At 39.2% G+C, this 22540-nt stretch overlaps 1 protein-coding gene across 1 annotated transcript in view; it reads left to right on the top strand.

The window, feature by feature from the left end:
• LOC150082261 (spermatogenesis-associated serine-rich protein 2) overlaps nucleotides 1–22540 on the top strand; it is a 269773-nt gene that overhangs the window by 155294 nt on the left and 91939 nt on the right. Inside the window, exon 7 of the mRNA XM_090380081.1 lies at nucleotides 11387–11496. Coding sequence (XP_090236207.1) covers nucleotides 11387–11496 — 110 coding nt within the window. The remainder of the gene's footprint in view (nucleotides 1–11386; nucleotides 11497–22540) is intronic.

The following is a 22540-nucleotide window of genomic DNA, read 5'->3' as shown; positions in this document are numbered from 1 at the left end:
TGGTGTCACACAGATATAAGCAGTGTAGAATTGGAATTTGAGGAGTGCAATGTGCACAGAAAGGATGGACAGGGTAGGAAGGGAGGAGGGGTTATGCTGTTTTTTTTTTTTGTTTTTTTTTAGGTGAACCCCAAACACGAGAGGTATTAGAACCTATAGTACTTGGTACCGTGCTTGGGTTTGAGGTTAAGAAGACGAAAGAAGATATTTGTTGACATTGGACTTGAACTTCTGTAGATTGTAATTTTCAGGAAATACGTATGAAGGAAGGTTGTTCCAGAAAACGGCAGTTGAATGAATAAATGAGGAAGATGAAAAGTTGGTTCTGTGGGTTTGAAGTTGGACAGTAAATGGATGTTGGCTAGTGGCGGCACGTGTTCGGACTGTTTTGAAAGAGAGAGCAGGAATTATAGAAGCCAATTCAGAAGAACAGTGCCCATGGAAGTATCTGTAGAATAGGCATGCAGCAGAAACAGTGTGTCTATGAGAAAGCAAGTGGAGAGACTCTGTTAGAGATGAATCATTAATTAACCTAACTGCCCTCTTCTGAATGGAATCAAGAAGCCTGGGAGAGGTTTTGGGGGTACCACCCCAGATGTGGGAACAATATTCCATGGCAGGGCGGATTTGCAATTTTTTATACAGAGTGAGCAGCTGTTTGGAAGAAAAGTAACGCCGAGATCGAAAGAGAAAACCAAGTTTTTTAGATGCAGAGGAAGTAATATTTGTAATGTGCTTGTGCCAAGAGAGATTAGAAGTCAGGGTAATCCCCAAAAGAGATATACCATTTTGCCTAGAAATCGGAGTGTCACTAAAGATAAGCATAGGAGCAGAAGAATCCTTTTTGCGAGATATAAGACAAGACTGAGTTTTAGAAGGGTTGAAATCAACTAAGTTGTTTTTGCCCCACTGGAGAATTACCTGAAGATCGGCATTTAAGGAATTGGTAGCATATTTTCGAGAAGTTGAAGCTGATTGAGCAGGACAAGGTTTCTCAAAATGGAAAGTTGAATGCAATGTGCTATCATCGGCAAAACTATGGATAGGATTTCCAGTCAATGGAAGAAGGTCATTAGCATTAGTAGAGGCATTTGATGCAAGAAAGCAAGCTTATGCAGCATCAGCCAAAAAAAAAAAAAAAAAAACTCCACTTCACCCCTCTGTTCGTTCCAAATACCTGTCCAGCTGAGCCTTAAACTTATTTAGGCTATCAACCTCCACCACAAGGGATGGAAGTGTGTTCCACCAACCAACCAACCACCCGCTGGCTAAAGGCAAATTTCCTCACGTCTATCCTACATCTGTCTTTCCTCAATTTGAATTTATGCCCTCTCAGGTGATTTTTCTGAGCTAGAGGAAGAATCCCATCAACATTGAGCATGCTTAAACCATTCAAGGCTTTATACACCTCTATCAGATCACCTCGCTGGTGCCTAGTCTCCAGACACTGTAATTTGCAAAACTTAAGCCTTTCTTCATAAGAGCACCCCTTTGTTCCATTCACTAATCTTGTTGCCCTTCTCTGTACTCGTTCCAGCAGCTCTACATCCTTCTTGAAATGAGGCCTCCAGACCTGTATACAGTACTCTAGGTGTGGCCTGACCATTGCCTTATACAATGGAATAATCACCTCCTTATCCCTGCTGGAAAAATTCCTGTATATCATTGACAATACTCCATGAGCTACTCTTGCAGCCCGTCTGCACTGCTCAGAGAACTTCATATCTGCCTGCACAACCACCCCCAAGTCCCTTTCATTCTCTACCACTGTCAGTGTAGTATCACAGAGTTGATACGTTGCTCTGGGGTTGCTGTTTCCCATGTGTAGTACTTGACATTTGTCAATGTTAAACTTCATTTGCCACCTCTCAGCCCATCTGCTCAACCTTTCCAGATCCTGTTGCAGCAGCATAGTGTCAGTAGTGTCCTTGACAACCCTGCCAACCTTTGTATCATCTGCAAACTTGGACATTAAGCTTGATATACCATCATCAATATCATAAATACAGAAAACAATAATGGACCCAACACTGAGCCCTGAGGGACTCCACTAATAACATTAGTCCACGACGAGCAGTGTCCATTGATTACCACTCTCTGTGTTCTCCCCCTCAACCACCCCTTTATCCATAGCAGCAATTTGCCTCCAATGTCACACTGCTCCAATTTGTGTAGCAGTCTTCCATGTGCAACAGTATCAAAAGCCTTTCTAAGATCCAAGTATATAATATCAAAGTTATTCCCTGCATCCAGTTCTTTTGTGACTGCATCATAATATCCAATCAAGTTGGTCAGGCAAGACTTCCCCTTAACAAAACCATACTGTGTCTGAGCTATAACTGAAGTCTTGTCTAAATGATCCTGCAGTGCTTCTTTAACCAGTGCCTCCATTAATTTTCCTGGAACAGAAGTTAAGCTCACAGGTCTATAATTACTTGTGTCAGCCTTTGACCCTCCTTTGTGAATTGGGGTCACATTTGCACATTTCCAGTCTATGGGTACCTCCCCTGAGTCCAAGGAAGCTCTCATAATTATGGCTAAGGGTTTGCTTACTTCCTTTGCTGCCTCCTTTAATATAACTGGATAGATCCCATCCACCCCGGATGCCTTTCTTGTGTTTATCTTCAACAGTTTCTCCTCCACTTTACTCCCAGTTATTTCAAGATTCTGTAGCTTACTGCTAGAGTTGAATACACCTCTGGCATTCCCCTTGCTGAATAACTCCTCATGTGTGAATGTCGATGCAAAATATTCATTTAGTTTGTTAGCTACCTGAGCAGGATCATCAACAGTTGACCCATAAATATCAAGTGGACCAATCTGATTCATCCCCTTCCTTCTAGAGTTAACATAAGTAAAGAACTCTTTGCTGTTTTTCTTTGCATCCCTTGCCAAGGATTTCTCGTAATCTGCCTTTGCCTGCCTAACCTCCTTTGTAACTTGGTTGCATATCAACTTGTATCTATCATAGGCTTCTGTGTCATGTGTTAATTTGTAAGTATCCCATGCATTTTTCTTCTCTGCCATATGCCTCATTAGTTCATCTGACATCCATTTTGGCCTAAACCTTGAACAATATTTCTTAGTTGGTATGTAAAGCCTAATAGCTTCCAAGATAAGTTCTTTGAATGCTTCCCATTTTGAATTTGCTGTTGGTAACATCATCAGTTGGTCCCACTGTATAGAATTTAAATACTGTCTCAGTCCATCGTAGTCGCCTTTACGGAAGCAATAACCCTTCCCTTTACCCCTAATGGTAGTTACCTCTTTGAGTAAATCCCACTTCAGCACACTGTGATCACTGCCACCTAGTGGTTCGTTTATCTGCAGATTCTTAATGCATGAAGAATCACTGCTGATAATCAAATCAAGAGTATTACTCCCTCTAGTTGCCTCCCGAACATGCTGATGTAGAAAACAATCATCCAATAAATCCACAAAAGCCCTGCTAGTGTGTGAGTAACCAGCCCCCAAATTCCAGTCAATATCTGGGAAATTAAAATCTCCCATTATAAGACTCTCTGATTTACTGGCCCACTCTATTTCCCTGTACAGTTCCTTATTATACTCATCAGAGTCATTAGGCCTATAGCACACTCCTACTCTCAATTTTGATCTCCCAATGCTTATGTCACACCAAACTGACTCAACACTGCACTGTCCAGCGATGCCGACTGGCTTCACTTCCTTGGTTTTTATGTGTTTCTTAACTAATAGCATAACCCCTCCCCCCTTCCTATCCTGTCTATCCTTTCTGTAGACGTACTCCCCAAATTGCAGTTCTGCATCCCTTATATCTGTGTGACACCACGTCTCTGATATCCCAACAATATCTGCCTTTGATGTTTTGAGCAATACCTCAAATTCATCAAATTTATTTACTAAACTCCTAGCATTGGTGTACACGCAAGTATACCTGCACCTGTTTCTATTCTTAGCTACCCTAACACAACCCATGTGTTTACTTGTACCGCAATGGCTCCCAGCAGTCTCTGAAATACCATGCATCTTGTTTTCCAGGCTTCTGCTCATTCTAATAGAAGCAGTGCAAGAATCTCTTTCACCTCTGCCAGTGGCTACTGTCAATCTATTGGTCTTTGTCTCCCCTCAAGGTAGCAGTTTTCCGACCCACCTAACGCTGCCTCGATAGCATCAGCAAATATTCTTGCACCCTTTCTATTTAAGTGTATCCCATCCCTGTAGAAGCAATCTCTCCTGTTAACAAGTACAGTCCAGGCTGAAAAAAATTCTACCCCTTGAGCCTTGCACAATCTTTCCAGGGCCGAATTGATCGACAAGGCTCTCATCATATACTCCCTCCTATCGTGTCTGGGCAGAATTGCAGACACTTTCAAATTCAACCCTAATTCTCGGCTTTTGTTCAACAGTGACCTGTACTTTGATATACAAGAGGAAAAGAGTGGGGGAAAGAACTGAACCTTGGGGGACATCGGCATTAATGGAGAAGTTAGAAGACAGAGCCATCTACCATCACCCTCAGTGAGAGATCAGAGAGAAAACTGGATAACCAATTACTAAAAACAGTTGGCAAACCATAAGATGGAAGCTTGTTTAGAAGACCTTTATGCCAAACACGATCAAAAGCCTTTGAGATGTCAAGAGCAACAACTTGTGTTTCACCGAACCTTTCCATTGAATTAGTCCATAAATGGGTAACATAAGCCAGAATATCTCCAGTGGATCGACACTGACGGAATCCATACTGGTGATTGTTGATCAGACAGAAGGTTTCTAGGTAGTTTAAGAGTTGGCGGTTAATTGATTTCTCCATTACTTTAGAAACAGTAGAAGTAATTGTAATGGGATGATAATTGGATGGGAGGGATTTGTGACCCTTTTTAGGAACTGGCTGGATATGAGCAAATTTCCAAGCAGAAGGAAAAAGACCTTTGGAATAAGAAAGTGAAAAAAGGCGGCAAAGAATAGGAGTAAGTCCAGGAACACAGGTTTTGAGAACAAGTGGAGAAATACCATCAGGACCTGGAGCTTTCTTAGCATCAAGATTCATCAAAATCCTTCTGATATCCTTTTGACGGAAGACCACAGGACGCATTGAATGGAGCGTGTTGGGAATGGTGGGAGGTGTTTTACCAAGATCATTAATACATGAGCTGGAAGAAAAATGGGATGCTAGCAGGTCAGCTTTATCCTTGGCTGAAGTGACAACAGAACCATCTGGTTTGGACAGAGGTTGGAGCAAAGATGTGCAAAAGTTGCGGCCAATAGCTTTGGCAAGAGACCAGAATGCTCGGCTAACATTAGGGCAAGAAGCAAGTTTTCTACTCTTAGCCTGTTCAAACTCTAGTTTGGACTGATTAATAACTGCTTTACAACTGTTGCGAGCTTTGGTGTAGGCAGAAAATGAAACTGAAGAATTAGAAACAAGCCAATTACAATATGCAACATTCTTCTCTTGGACAGCCTTAGCACATTTATTGGAAAACCATGGTTTAGATAAAGGACGAGATTTTAAAGTGGTGTGTGGGATAAGGGATTCCATTCCTGCAAAAATAATATCACTGACACGATCTGAGCAAATGTTGACATCAGAAATTTTGAAACAGTAATCCGACCAAAGAAAAGAAGTCTCGCAGGTCATCCCATTTTGCATTCTTGTAATGCCAAACAACACGTGGTTGGGAATAGCCATGAGATAAAGGTTCCATTGGAGAAGAGACAATCACCAAGTTTTGATCTGAAGTGCCTAAAGGACCTCTCACTTCGACCGTGTACTTAGAAGGGTTGTTTGTGAGAAAAAGATCAAGCGTATTGGCTGTATGATTAGGATTGTCCGGTATTCTTGTAGGTAAATGAACAATCTGTGCTAGGTCATTAGTAATTGCAAAAGCCTCAGCATCTCGACCTGCTGGGTCGGTGTGACTAGAAAACGGAAGCCACCTGGAGTTGTGAACATTAAAATCACCAAGGAAAATTACTTCACTGTTAGGAAAGTTGGACTGGAGAAAGTCAAGTTGCAAAGAGAGGAAGTCAAAGAGCTCTAAGTGATTAGTGGAGTTGGGAGAATGGTAGAGACAACAGATGAATTTGACACAATGAGGTAGACAGATTTTAAGCCAGAGAAGATCAAAGAGAGGAGATTCCAAATTGCCAAGTCTCTGACAGGGAATATCAGAACGGACATATGCACAAGTACCACCTTTGAGGCGAAAGAAATCATACAGAAAATAATTTGGGCATCTGAGATGAGCAGTAGATGAATCAACCGATAACTGAGATTCTGTCAGAAAAAGTACATGGGGTTTGGCAGACTGCAAGTGGAAGTGGACATCGTTGAGATTAGAATTGAGACCACGTATATTTGTGAAATGAATTAGGAAGTCCTTGGGAGGTTTAGATCTTTTCGCAGATAAGCTTGCTCTATTAGTTTGACAATTCATGGTGTATTCAATAGTAAGAAAAAGTAAGTGGGACATGCTGTATGAAGTAATGAAATTTTTGGATATGGCGTACATGTGGTAAGAATATACCCAGATCCTTGACATAACGTGGCCTCGACAATGCTCCCCGCATACACACTACTCGGACTCCCTCCAGTCACTATCTGGCAGAGTAGAGGTAGCAAGATTATACACTAGCTGATCCGGAAGCTTCCTAGAGAGTTACCAATAGGTTCAGTCCGGTGTACTAACTAGCGGCCGGCCTGCGAACACCGTTTTAGAGCCGTACCCTCGAAATATAAGGAATATTGGATCTCGCCACGACGTTCATCATAACCTCAAAAGTCATCAATCATACTGCATGATGGAAGAGATAGGAAAGGGTTGACCGGAACTTAGCTCTAGAGACTAAACATGGGTTCCACCACTTCAAGCCTCCAATAAGCAAAGTGGTGGTATTTCACTGGTTGATGAGTCATCTGGTAACATAGAGGGGCGGCGTTCCTCCCTGTGGTGTGGGCACCACACCTCGACCCCTGCTTACGTTGGTTCACACCTCGGTGGTCACCCATCGAGATGTGCATGGAGGTTATACCCAGGATTACTAACAGTCCCACCATCGTGAAGGTGCAAGCAGAGGATTTGGCTGTCACAGACCGTCCGGACTTCGCCAAAATTGGGTCCACTTGACTTGAGCGTCACCCGAATATCAGTTCCATCAGCATTTTAGACTCCCAGGTAGCAAGTACAGCTTGTCTGGCATATCTGAGAGAATGTCTGTGACAACCTCAAGGACCAACTGTTAGTTAAGAAACACAAAATCTAAGGAAGTGCATCCAGTTAACATGGGTGAACAGTACAATGTTGAGTCTGTTTAGTGTGACATAAACACTATGAAAGAGAAAATGAGAGTAGGAGTGTGTTATAGGCCTAATGACTCAGATGAGTACAATGAACAGTTGTGCAGAGAAATAGAATGGGCCAGTAAATCAGAATGTTTTGTAATGGGGGATTTTAACTTTCCAGATATTAACTGGAACTTGTGGATTGGTCACTCGCACGCTAGCAAGACTTTTGTGGATTTATTGGAGGATTGTTTTCTACAGCAACATGTTCGAAGGGCAGCCAGAGGGAGTAATACTCTTGATCTGATTATCAGCAATGATTATTCATGCATTAAGAATTTGCAGTTAAAGGAACCACTAGGTGACAGTGATCAGTGTACTGATGTAGGATTTACTTAAAGATGTAACTACCATCAAGGGTAAAGGGAAGGGTTTTTGCTTTCAGTGGTCTGACTACAGTGGTTTCAGACAGTTTTAAATTCTATACAGTAGGATCAACTGATGAGTTACCAAGGTGAATTTTAAATGGGAAGTTTTCAGGGACTTAATCTTGTTGACTATTAGGCTTTTCATACCAACTAAGAAATACTGTTCAAGGTTCAGGCCTAAATGGATGTCAGATGAATTAATGAGGCTTATTAGGCAACACTGAAGCCTATGGCAGATATAAGCTAGTCTAATCAAGTCACATAGGTGGTTAGGGAGGCAAAGGCAAATTACGAGAAATCTTTGGCGAAGGATGCAAAGAAAAACAGCAAAGGGTTCTTTACTTATGTAAACTCTAGAGGGAAGGGGATGAATCAGATTGGTCCACTTAACATAAATCTTTCGACTATTGATGATTCTTCTCAAGTAGATGATAAACTGAATGAGTATTTTGCATCTACATTCACACGTTAGGAGTTATTCAAGGAGGAGAATGCCAGAAGTTTATCAAACTCTAACAGAGAGCTAAGTGATTTTGTAATAACTGAGAGCAAAGTGGAGGAGCAGTTATTGAAGTTAAACATAAAAAAGGCACGTAGGGTGGATGGAATCTATCCAGTTGTATTGAAGGGGGGGGGGGCGAGGAAAGTTAGCAAACCCTTAGTCATAATTATGAGTGCATCCTTAGATTCAGGGGAGTTCCCAAGGACTGGAGATGTGCAAATGTGTCCCCAATTCACAAAGGGGGTTCAAAGAGTGACAAATAATTATAGACCTGTTAGTTTAACTTCTCTTACGGGGAAAATAAAGGAGTCTCTAGTTAAAGAGGTGATACCACGATCAGCTAGACAAGACTGCAGTAATAGTTCAGATACAGCATGGGTTTGTTAAAGGGAAGTCTTGTTTGACCAATTTGATTGAATACTACAATGTGGTCACAAAGGGACTGGATGCAAAAAAATAATTTTGATATCATCTACTTGATTTCAGGAAAGCTTTTGATACTGCTGTACAGATTGGAGTGGTATGGCATTAAGGGCAAGTTGTTGCAATGGACCATATGGCTAATGATAATAATAATAATAATAATGGGATGGTTGAGTGGGAGACGGCAGGAGTGGTAATAAATGGACACTGTTCTACATGGACTAATGTTATTAGTGGAGTTCCCCAGGGTGCAGGACCCATTGTTGTTTTTTGTATTTTTCAATGATATCGATGAAGGTATATCAGGTTTAATGTTAGTTTGCAGATGATACAAAGGTTGGCAGGGTTGTTAATAACAGTGATGTTATTAACAACACTGTTAATAACAAAGTTATTAACAGTGTTGTTAATAACAAAGGGTTGTTAATAACAGTGATGAGAGTATGCTGCTGCTGCAACAGGATGTGGAAATTTTGTGTAGATCGGCTGAGATTTGGCAACGGAAGTTTAACATTGACAAATGCAAAGTACTGCATATGGGTAGCAGTTACTCAAGAGCAACATACCAACTGTTTGGTACTACACTCAGGGCAGTGGAGAATGAAGAAGACCTTGGGTAATTGTGCATCAGATATGAAGTTTTCTGAGCAGTGCAGACAGGCTGCCAGAGCAGGTCATGGAGTTTTGTCAATGATATATAGGAATTTTGCTAGCAGAGACAAGGAGGTGATTATTTTGTTATATAAGGCAATGGTCAAGTCACACCTTGAGTACTGCATACAGTCTGGAGGCCTCATTTTAGGAAGGATTTAGGGTTGCTAGAAAGAGCACAGTGAAGAGCAACAAGACTGGTTAGAGGAACAAAAGTGTGCACTTATGAAGAAAGGCTTAAGTGCTGCAAGTAGCAGCATCTGGAGACTAGGCACCTACGTGCTGATCTTATTGAGGTGTATAAGGTCTTGAATGGTTTGAGCAGGCTCAGTGCTGACGGGATACTTCCGCTTGCTCATACAAGAACCTGAGCCGACCGGGCTAGCTGGGTGGGTAAAGTGCCTGCCTGGCAACCCAAAAGGTCACGGGTTCGAATCCTGCCTAGGGCTTCGATCAAAGTACTTAAAAAAAAACCTTGGAAGGTGCATTATGGCCACAGAAGCTGATGTGCCAACAACTATCAAAAAAAAACAAGAACCTGAGGGGATATAGATTCAAATTCAGGAAAGACAGTTGAAGAATAGATGTGCAGAAGTTTAGCTATAGCCAGCAGGTAGTTGATTGCTGGAACAGACTTCCATCTGTTAGGAAGTTGATAGCTTAAATAAATTTAAGGCTGAACTAGATAAACATTTGGAGTGACTGGATGGGTGAAATGGGAAGGTTGGGGTTTTTCCCCTTTTTTGGCTGATGCTATATTAGCTTGCTGTCTTGCATCATATGCCTCAACTAATGCTAATGAGAAATAACAGTTTCACTATTAAATTTGTGGATAGCTTAATGTTAAGCATTTTAAATCAGATTACAAGCAATTGAATTAGTTTTTGAAGTTGAATAGTGGTGGTGGTGGCCAGAGCAAAGTTCATCTTTGACAGACAAGTGGTCCCTTTAAGCTTTGCAAACTACTGAAAAGTTTTCGAACACCATATAGTGTCTTCTCCAAAAATTGTTTGACATAGTCCCCGATTTCTGTTATCCTTTTCTTCAATTGAAAAACAAAATTATTGAAGTTAAACTTAAAAAAAGCACCTAGGGTGGATGGAATCTATTCACCCTAGACATCCAGTTATCTATTCTATCCAGTTATATTGAAGGAGGGAGCGAGGGAAGTTATTAAAGCAAATTCTTGTGCCCAGCAAAAAACACTCATTTTTAAAATATGATAAAATATGTATTTTTGCACTGTATTAAAAATGAGAGGATAGATCAAGTAAAATTCATACAACCTTAATTTTATTCAATTTCAATCATGGGGATCTTTCTATTTCCAGCTGAACACTGAGACGAAGACTGAACATTGAATACCCAACCTCAAGCAGTAATCGAAATTGGATGTAGCAAAACATTTGAAGTTTTTTGATTTCATTTACTTTGTCAAAATATCTACCTGCAATCCTATAATACTGTACTGTATAGGGTAAATGCTGCCCTGTTCTTGGGTTAAAGGTGAACATAATTCTCTGTGTTTAAAAGGGAAGTTTTACATCCATGCAGCTCTTTGTTGTTCACTTAGACAAAATACATTATTTTTAGTTCAGCTAGTAGATAGGCAGTTGATGAGAAGCCAATTCTCTTTGAAACAGCAGTTCTGGTGATGTCTCAGGTTTTTAATATAGTAGAGTCACCTTTTCAGGTGATGCTATACAATTTTAAAAAGATATTAATAACTTAGGCAGAGTTGTGGATAACTGTTTATTTCTAAATTAAAAGTAAGTCCAACCCTTGAGGTTCAGTACTTGGCTCCCAGTCTTTACTGGGAGCATAAGATCATTATAGATCACTATGGAACAGAGTAAAGTTTACAAATTTTGTTTGATTTCAACTGTTGAGTTGAAATATCCTCCTGCAATCCTGTGGTATTGAGTGGGTCATTGTTAGGAATGTGTAGCACAGGTTTTGGAACAAATTTGAGGAATGATAGGTGGATAAATTGAAGAGTTTGTGATTTAAGATTTTTTATGTTTTAGGTTATAAAAATTTCATTATTATATTAGTTATGAATTTGGATTTTTCATTTGTATAACCTATTAAAATTTTTAATAAATTTAATTTCTGTAGGCTTGGAAGTAGCCATCATACTAATCGGTCACGAAATCCTTCTGCCTCTGAAGATCGGGAAGCATCTGGGTCTTCACAAATATCTGCAACAGCTGTGCAGGCAAAACGAGGTAATTCTTGTTCTGAAGTGGGGAGGAAAGAAAAAAAAAAAAGCTCTAGAATGATTATTACAATTTGTTTCTACTGTGATATTGCTCTAGTGTGGAGCAACATCTCAAACTGAATTTTATCGTGTGTGTGTTAATGAGAACCCAAAGCACGAGATGTATTGGAACCTATAATACTTAGTACATGGGTTGAAGTTTGAGAAGATACTTGTTGACATTAGACTTGAATTGCTTTGAACTTTAGAAGCCACTGAAAAGCCTTAGAATGATCCACAGTATATTCTCCTAATGATGTTTTTAACATCTTGTGGTTTTCTGTTACACTTTTCCCTAATTCGACACAAATTCTTTATACTGTAAAATCACTAAATTTAAAATGCAGCAAAACAAACCAAACACCTTTATGTTGATGCATATTAATTTAGAATGTCATTTTTTTAAAATGAAAATCCCAAGCATGATAGAACCTATAGTACTTAGTAACCTGCAAGGTTTGAAGGTTGAGAAGATGAAAGAGGATATTTCACACTAGACATGAATTTCTGTAGATTGTAGTTTTCAATCTAGAAGGTTTCTAGATTGACAATCTGTTTTTTACATGAAATACACATGGAGGAAGATTGTTGCAGAAATTGAAGGAATAAATGAGAAAGAAAAGAAATTGGTTCTGTGAGTTTGAAGGTGAACAGTAAAAGTATGTTGACAGCTTGCAACTCATGTTCAGACAGAGAGAGAGAGAGAGAGAGAGAGAGAGAGAGAGAGAGAGAGAGAGAGAGAGAGAGAGCGCGAGCAGGAATTATAGAAGCCAATTCAGAAGAACGCTGCCCAAGGAAGTATCTATTAAAAAAAAAAAAAAAAAAAGCATGCCTCAGTAACAGTGTCTGTGAGACTTTGTTAGAGATGAGTCATTAATTAACTTCACTGCCATTCTTTTGAATGGAATCTAGAAGCCTATGAGAGGTTTTGGGGGCACTACCCCAGATATGGGAACAGTGTTCCATGGAGGGTAGATTTGCAATTTGTACATAGTAAACAGCGGTTTGGAAGACAATGCCCAGAGCAAAAGAGGAAACCCAGTTTTTTAGATGCAGAGAAAGAAGTATTTGTGATCTGCTTATATTAAGAGATTAGAAGTCAGGGTAATATGAACTTGTCTAGAAATCAGTGTCATCAAAGATAAGCATAGGAGCAGAAGAATCCTTTTTATGAGATATAAGATGGTACTGAGTTTTAGAAAGATTGAAATAAAACTAAGTTATCTTTGCCCCACTGGAGAATTACCCTTATATCAGCATTTAAGGAATTGGTAGTAGATATTCAAGAATTTGAAGATGTTTGCGCAGGGCAAGGTTTCTCAAACTGGAAGGGGGAATGCAGTATACAGTAAGTCCCTGACTTACTTAAATTTGGACAATGTAAATTTTTTTCCCTCTCAAATCTATTTTTATTATTTATTTTTTTATTGTAAAATTTAAAACAGTAAAAGGAAAATAAACAATCAATAATCACTAGCATGGCACACACAGATTGCACAAGGGAGATGTGGAGTAAAAATTTGCAAAGCTTATAAAATAAGAATGAAGAAAAGATTCTGAAAATTTGTTTTTTATATGACTGAAGATTTCAGTGAAGGGCAAATACGTTTCACTATAATAATGTACAAATCCACACAATTTCAGCTGTTGGTATTATCACAAATGCAATAAGATAGTTTACTACCTGTTTATAATAGTTTTTTTTTTTTTATGAAAACCCCAAACACGAGAGGTATTAGAACCTATAGTACTTAGTACTGTGCTTGGGTTGGAGGTTGAGAAGACAAGAAGATATTGGTTGGCATTAGACTTCTACTTCTGTAGACTGTAATTTTCAGGAAATACATATGAAGGAAGGTTGTTCCAGAAAACAGCAGTTGAATGAATAAACGAGGAAGATGAAAAGTTGGTTCTGTGAGTTTGAAGTTGGACAGTAAATGGATGTTGGCTGGTGGTGGCACATGTTCGGATTGTTTCAAAAGAGAGAGAGAGTGGGAATTATAGAAGCCAATTCAGAAGAACAGTGTCCATTGAAGTATCTGTAGAAAAGGCATGCAGCAGAAACAGTATGTCTATGAGACAGTATGGAGAGACTCTGTTAGAGATGACTCATTAATTAACCTAACTGCCCTCTGCTGAATGGAATCTAGAAGTCTGAGAGAGGTTTTGGGGGCACTGCCCAGATGTGGGAAGAAAGTATTTCAAAGTATTTTATTATAATTTTTTTTTGGCGGGCTCCAGGGTTTCTCCTATTCGCCGCTGAAAGTAATCTATACATCATCATTATCAGCCATTTTCATTCCACTGCAGGATGAAGGCCTCTCTAGCAACTTTCCAGTTCCTTCTGTTTTGAGCACTGGCCATCCATTTACTACCCAAAAACTCATGAATTTCATCTATCCATCTCCGCCTTTGTCTTCCAGGTTTTCTTCCATCTCCTCTTGGATACCATTCTGTTATTTTCTTAGTCCATATGTCATCATGTCTTCGAGCTATGTGTCCTGCCCAAGACCATTTAAGTCCTTTGGTTTTGATAAGAATGAATAAGTAAATTTCCTTTGCTTGAGTTTGCTGCCTAATCCATGTGTCTGATCCATCTAACAGTCCGATTCCAAGTATAATTCGTTCCATTCTTCACTGTGTAGTTCTCAGCTTCTCTTCCATTCTTTTGGTGAGTGCCCAAGTTTCACTTCCATAAGTCATGGTGGGGAGTATACATTGATTCATTATTGCTCTTCAGTATGTGACTATATTTCCTGAATGCTATCCATCCAAAATTTATTCTTCTCTTGACTTCCAGCCATTTATCATTATTACAGCTAATAACTTGTCCCAGATAAGTACAGTAATACCCCGACTTACGCGAACTCACAGTTACGCGGTTCTTGATTTTTTCGTTTGGCAACACTGCCGCCCACTATCTTCAAGGTCGTTTTTCTTATGTTATCGATATATGGTGCGACGGCAGAGAGTGGGAGCGAAAGATGAACAAAATTCAACTTTGCTACGCATGAGCTGCACACATATACAAGAATTTTTATTCCAACTGTCTTATTTATATGTGTGCATTCGAATTTCGTGCTCAACGTTTGTTGGAAATTACATCGTTTTCACGAGAGAAATGGATCGCGTCGGTCGAGCCGTATACAGTCAGTCCTCGTATAACACGTGTTTACACTAAACGAATTCGATCATTTAACGGTAACGATATCTTATAATATAACACTAACCGAATTGGCTTATGCACAATTCGCCTTTGTGTTTACAAGAAATGGCAGTCGAACGCAGAATCACCCCAACCGAATGCAACACGATAGGAATGAAGAGAAGATTCTGAAAATGTATTTGTTTTAGGGGAAACACATTTCACCATAATAACGTAAAAACCAACACAATTCCAGCTATCGATATGCAATTAGATCGAGTTTACTACCAGTTTATAACAGATTCCACTAGCAGAAACGCAACTGGATTTTTATTGTTTTATGGTAGTAACCCCTAGAAATGTGAGGTGTTAATAGTGTACTCTGCCTTTATGGTGTTGTTTATTCAGTTGCTACATGCACGCAGCTTTGTTTATGGGTATCAAGCGTGCCTCCTTGTTCTGTAATTGTGCTCTATTCCCTAAAAATGAGTAAAATACTTAAAAGGTGTGAAAAGGAAGCATACTGGTGAAGACACTGCAGATTCAGAGAGAAAAAGAAAAGCAATTTTTGATAAACAGAGGCGGACTGGGTCAAAAATTTATAGTGGCCTCATACTGTGGTTTATGGCCAAAATCACACAGGCCCACCGGGGTTTCCCCGGTAAGGCTTATGGCCAGTCCGCCTCTGTCGATAGAGAAAAAATATGAAATTGTGAAACGCTTTGAGCGAAATGAAAGACCATGTGATATTGCACGTGCTACAGGCCTAAATGAGGCAACGGCGAAAAGCACATGACAATTGCAAACTTGACAGAAGGTCTCGGCTTAAAAATTTTAGAAAACATTGACTACAACGAAGAACGTGTTATAGCTGCAAAGCAAGGAATAAAAAAATTATTAGCTTGCTACGAAGAAATTCTGCATGAAAAAAAGTCTGTGTCGTCAGACGAATTTGTTAGATTTTATGAAGCCATCGACATTGAAATAACTTTTTTACGTAGCTCATTTATTTTTTTAATACATATTTTGTATTAATATGTATAAAGAACTGCAATTTTATTAATATTTTTCTTCTACACTAGTGTTTTTGTTAATCCTTGGTCCCAATTAAACAAAATTTATATGTATTTATATGCAAAGTTGTACCCCGACTTACGCGAATTCAACTTAAGCGATTTTTGTCAGACCCACTTATCGCGTAACTTCGGGGTATTGCTGTATATGACTCCACCTTTTCAATTACTGCTCCTTCAATCATTATTTCCCTTTCCGTGGCATACTTGTTCATCATTACTTTTGTTTTAGCCATATTCATCTTTAGTCCAAAATCCTTACTAACTGTGCATAACTGATTAAGATTTTCCTTTAATTCTTTGGGATCGTGGCTTATGACCACAATGTCATCTGTAAATCGTAAATGGTTTAGGTACTCTCCGTTCACATTGTCTCCTTTCTGCGACCAGTCTAATCATCTGAAAGCTTCTTCAAGAGCAGCAGTAAACAGCTTCGGAGATATTGTGTCTCCTTGTCGAACTCCTTTCTCGATTTTAAATTTCCTACTGTCTTTGTCTAGTCTAATAAAGGAGGTAGCACTCTCATATATTTTCTTCAAAATCATGATATATGGGGTATCTATGCCTTGTCTTTCCAGTGCCCGAAACATTGCCTTATGCTGTATGGAGTCAAATGCCTTTTCATAGTCCATAAATGCCAGGCATAATGGTGTTTTATATTCATTTGCTTTCTCCATTAGCTGTGATATTACGTGAAGGTGATCCATAGTTGAGAATCCTGTCCTAAAGCCAGCTTGCTCTTTCTGTTGATTCTCATCAAGTATTCTTTCTAATCTGTTAGTAATGACCCTTGTGAACAACTTGTAGATGTGGGATAACAGGTCTATAATTTCCAATTTCTGATTTATCTCCTTTCTTATGCAGCAAAACTATGATTGCATTATTCCACTGCTTAGGTGTCATACCTTTTCTAATGCACTTTGTGAAGAGCCTTGCCAGTTTTTGTGTTATGTCTCTTCCTCCCAATTTTAACAACTCTACAGTAACTTCATCTTCCCCTGGGGCTTTCCGAATCTTCATTTTCTTCAATGCATGTTCTACCTCATCAGGAAGAATATCGGGTATGTCGTATGTGTTGCTACTTTGCAATCCATCTTCCCCACTGCTGGTATCATTCCCTCGCTCCTTGTATAATTCTCTATAGTGGTCTTCTGCTATTTGAATTATGCCTTCTCTGCTGTTTATAAGTACACCATCGCTATTCTTCAGTTTCAGTATCATTTGTCTTTCTGTATTACTGCTCATGGCTGCTGATTTAAATCCTTTGTTTTCTCTTAATGCTTGTTCTACTTTTCTTGTGTTAAATCTTATGTCCTCTCTGAGTCTCTTTCTAATGCCTTTGCATAACTCAGTATACTCAATTTTCTCCCTGTCAGTGTTTTTCTTGCTCTTCATTTGTCGTCTTCGGTTCATCATGACAAGTGTTTCTCGACTAATTTTTTCTTCTTTGGATTTCTTTTTCCCTATAGGTTTCTTGGGCTTTATCACTTTCAGAAAGTTGTAATATTTCTCGTCGATATCTTGGTCCTGAGCAGTCTGCAGAAGCTCAAACTTGTTCTTAAGTTCCAGTACATACTGCTTTTTCTCCTCCTCTGTTATCTCAAAGACCTTTGTATTATTTACTCGAGTCAGTTTTTTCCTTTCCTTTCCTACATCTATATCAAGTGTACATCTTACCATTCTGTGATCACTTCCAACATTTACCTTATTCAGGACGGTATATCTTCTGTTAGTGAAGATGAAGTTGATTTCATTAGTTGTTAATCCATTTGGACTCTTCCATGTCCACTTTCTGTTCACCCTTTTTCTTGAAACAAGTGTTCATTACTGACAGTCCTTGAGATGCTGCAAATTCCACAAGTCTTTCACCTCTTTTATTTCTTTCACCAATTCCAAAATTTCCTATAGTTCCTCTTTCTGCACTGTTTTGCCTTTTTCCAACCTTAGCATTGAAGTCCCCCATAATAATAGTGTAGTTGGTTTTCTGCTCATCTAGAAGACTCAATTTCGGTGTACATTTCTCAACCTCTTCATCATCATGGCTCGATGTTAGTGCATAAATCATTATAACCTTTAGCTTGTACCTCTTAGAAATCTTGAGTATTACTCTTGACACCCGTGATGTTGTACTTTTGAATTCCAAAATGTTGTTTTTAAAATCTTTATGGACCAGAAACCCAACTCCACCTTCACTCCTTTCACTGTTTTCATTGGTGTACAGCAGATTTCCACTTGATAAACTTATAAGTGATTAATTTCTTCTTGTTGTTTCAGCCAAACCGATGATATTCCAATTCATATTTTCTAATTCCTTTTCCAGCTCTAATATCCTGTCTTCACCGATGAGTGATCGCACGTTATAACAGGCCAATTTCAGTTTCCGTGCATGGCAGCCTGGTTGTACCCAGGCTGCCATGCCTGGTTGTACCCAGAGATTCTTAGCACACTCTTCTTCCACTCTGATCCTCTCACTGCCGTAAGAGGGAGAGTGAAAGCTGCTGGGGACTGAGGGCCATTTGTATTGTTGTGCTGTCATATGCTGGAGGGTTTGGTCTTTTCCTCTTCACGCTGACCAAGCATCTTGAAGAGAACCACTCTACACGTTCGTTGCCACCTAAGTGACGTAACAGGGCTTACCATCGAGAAGGTGTGCATGAGTGGATTTTAGAGAGGCAGGCCAACCGGACTTCTCCTAAATCTTCTGTAATAGAGAGATATTGGATCCATCAGTGTTTTAGGCTGAGTGTCTGATAATACACAGGATACCTGTTCCCCTCTAAGCCCCTATACATTGTGTTATAATTTATAATGATTTAATTATACATGAAAAGTACAATGAAAGGTACAAGACTATATACAATGATGGTACATAAAAGACTATATACAATGATGGTACATAAAAGACTATATACAATGATGGTACATAAATAAATACTGGGCTTCAGAGTCCAGCAGACTGATCAATATATCGGGTAAGAGTAATCCAGAGAAACAGTCTAGCATTTTACTGAACCTCAGGAGCAAGAATTCTTTTCCTCCGTTTAAACAGTTTCTCTGCATAGGTGGAGAAGGCAGTATTATATTCAGAACAGTTAACCAATCTTGGCAGTTCGGAGCATCAAACACATTTGTAAGAAGTTAAGTCTAGTCTTAAATAGTCGTACAGAGGACAATGAAAGACGAGATGCTCAACAGTTTCTTGAGCACCACAACTACAGAGAGGAGTGTTACTTAATCCTAGTGAGAACAATTTAAAGTTAAGACTTCCATGACCGGTATATAAAAACGTAACGTATAAACCAGGATTGAACCAGTCCATTTTCTTGTCGTAATCAACAACCTCGGGAAAAAACTTAAAGGTCTCCTTACCCAAAGTAGAGGTGGACCAAGTATTTTGCCATGCTCTACAACATTCATTTCTCATTCTTTTAATGTCTACATTTTCTTGCAAGTCAGTATTATGTGTTATACCTTTTACAATCGCAGGAACATTTTTTTCTTCTACAATATAAAGGATAGTGTAACATTACTTCATATTGGATTGGCAATCGATGACTGAGGACCTGGAGAGCAGCTGTAGAGACAGTTCGACAAGCTCTACTTACAGCAAGAAGAAAGAATCTTTGTGCTTGGGTAAGATATTTTTGAACAAGAGAGTTCCCGATTCTGTATCCCCAGGCCCCAGCTGCATAACACACAATTGGTATAAATATACAAGAGTAGTATAATTTAATGGAAGATTTCTTTACACCAAAAGTACTCCTGGTAATCTTAATAATTTTATAGGTCATAGCTTTTATTTTCTGAAGTACATATTTTGCAAGGTAATTGAAATTAAGACGGTCATCAAAATAAATTCCTAAGTATTTATGCTGCCGAGTACTCTTAATCATTTCTCCATTCAACTTAATAACAGGTGGTCTATTCACATCAAGAGAGCCTTTTAGCAACATTTGTTTTGTTTTATTAGTAGAAATTTGAAGTTTATGTGTTTGACACCAGATATCCAAGTCCTCTAGAACTTCATTTGCTCTGCACTCTAGCTCCCGGCGGGAATTACCAAAAATCAGAATAACAAGGTCGTCTGCATAAGCTATCTGAAGGATGTTGTCTCGATCAGCCGAGAGCCACCCATCAAGGACCATGTTCCAGCACACAGGGCCAAGAACAGAGCCTTGAGGGCAGCCCTAGAAACCGATCTGGAGACAGAGCAGAATCCTGAGGAAACTGTGATGCTGCGAGAATGAAAGTAATTCGAAAGCAGATGGTAAATAGGAGCAGAGTGAACAGCTGTTTGGAAGAAAAGTAATGCCAAGAGCGAAAGAAAAAGCCAAGTTTTTTTAGACACGGTGGAAACAATGTTTGTAATGTTCTTGTGCCAAGAGAGAAGTCAGGGTAATCCTCACAAGAGAGATATCATCTTGTTAGAAAACAGAGTGTCACCAAAGATAAGCATAGGAGCAGAAGAATCCTTTTTGTGAGATATAAGACAGGACTGAGTTTTAGAAGACTTGAAATCAACTAAGTTGTCTTTGCTCCACTGGAGAATCAGCATTTAAGGAATTGGTAGTGGATATTCAAGAAGTTGAAGCTGATTGAGCAGAGCAAGGTGTCTCAAAATGGAATACAATGTGCTATCGTCGGCAAAACTATGGATAGGATTTCCAGTCAATGGAAGGTCATTAATATACAAGAGGAAAAGAGTGGGGAAAAGAACTGAACCCTAGGGGAGAACAGCATTAGTGGAGAAGATAGAAGACAGAGAGCCATCTACCATCTCCCTCAGTGAGCGGTCAGAGAGAAAACTTGGATAACCAATTACAAAAAACAGTTGGCAAACCATAATATGGAAGTTTGTTTGAAAGACCTTTATACTTTACACAATCGAAAACCTTAGATGTCAAGAGCAATTGCTTGTATTTCACTGAACTTTTCCATTGAATTTGTCCATAAATGGGTAACATAAGCCAGAATATTACCAGTGGATCGACACTGACGGAATCCATACTGGCAATCGTTGATCAGGCGCAATGTTTCTAGGTAATTTAAGAGTTGACTGTTAATTGATTTCTCCATTACTTTAGAAATAGTAGAAGTAATTGCAATGGGACGATAATTGGATGGGAGGGATTTATCATCCTTTTTAAGAACTGGCTGGATATGAGCAAATTTCCAAGCAGAAGGAAAAACACCTTTGTAATAAGAAAGTGAAAAAAGGTGGCAAATAACAGGAGTAAGTTCACAAGTGCAGGTTTTGAGAACAAGTGAAGAAATACCACCAGGACCTGGAGCTTTCTTAGCATCAAAATTCGTCAATATCCTTCTGACATCCTTTTGACAGAAGACAACAGGAGGCATTGAATGGTGCGTGTTGGGAATGGTCATTAATACATGAGTTGGAAAAAAAAATGGGATGCTAGCAGGTTAGCTTTAACCTTGGCTGAAGTGACAATAGAACCATCTGGTTTTGACAGAGGTGGGAGCAGTTATAGGCAAAAGTTGCAGCCAATAGCTTTGGCAAGAGGCTAGAATGCTCAGCTACCATTGGGGCAAGAAGCGAGTTTTCTTCTCTTAGCATGTTCAAAATCTAGTTTGGACTAATTAATAACTGCTTTACAATTGTTGTGAGCTTTGATGTAGGCAGAAAATGAAACTGAACAATTGGAAACCAGCCAATTATTATATGCAACATTCTTCTCTTGATGAACAGCCTTAGCACATTTATTGTAAAACCAAAGTTTAGATGAAGAATGAGATTTTAAAGTGGAGTTTGGAATAAAGGATTCCATTACTACAAGAATAATTTCACTGACACGATCTGAGAAAATGTTGATATCAGAAGATTTGAAACAGTAATCCGACCAAGGAAAAGAAGAAAAGAAATCTCGCAGGTCGTCCCATTTTGCATTCTTGTAATGCCAAACAAAAGGTTCTGAATAGCCATGAGATAAAGGCACCATTGGAGAATAGACAGGCACCAAGTTGTAATCTGAGTTGCTTAAAGTACCACTCAGTTCTACAGTGTACTTAGAAAGGTTGTTTGTGAGAAAAAGATCAAGCGTGTTGGCTGTATGGTGAGGATTGTCCAGTATTCTGGTAAGTAAATGAACAATCTGTGCGAGGTCATTAGTAATTGCAAAAGCCTCGGCATCTCAATCAGCTGGGTCTGTGTGACTAGAGAATAGAAGCCAGCTGGAGTTGTGAACATTAAAATGACCAAGGAAAATTACGTCACTGTTAGGAAAGTTGGACTGGAGAAAATCAAGTTGCAAAGAGAGGAAGTCAAAGAGCTCCAAGTGATTAGTGGAGTTGGGTGAATAGTAGAGGCAACAGATGAAACTGACAGAATGAGGTAGAGAAATTTTAAGCCAGAGAAGATGGAAAAGAGGAGATCTGAAATTACCAAGTCTCTGACAGGGAATATCGGAACGGACATATGCACAAGTACCACCTTTGAGGCAAAAGGAATCATACAGCGAATAATTTGGGCAACTGAGATGAGCAGTGTTTGAATAAACCAATAAATGTGATTCTGTCAGAAAAAGTACATGGGGTTTGGCAGACTGTAAGTGGAAATGGACATTGTTGAAATTAGAACTGAGACCACCTATATTTGTGAAATGAACAAGGAAGTGTTTTTGGGAGGGTTAGATCTTTTTGCAGATAAGCTTTCTCTCTAAGTTTCCACTAGATTACACTTACAGAAAAGCCCAATAAACCAGAAACTGGTTTATTGAGCTCATTTCTGATTCCCAGAAATGTGCATTTAGTAAAATGTGAGCTTGCGTGAGGTG

Source organism: Mastigoproctus giganteus, chromosome 8 (assembly GCF_048544385.1).
Source record: "Mastigoproctus giganteus isolate SK-2022 chromosome 8, ASM4854438v1, whole genome shotgun sequence".
NCBI classification, from domain to species: Eukaryota; Metazoa; Arthropoda; class Arachnida; order Uropygi; family Thelyphonidae; genus Mastigoproctus; species Mastigoproctus giganteus.
This window is presented reverse-complemented; position numbering and strand designations above follow the sequence as displayed.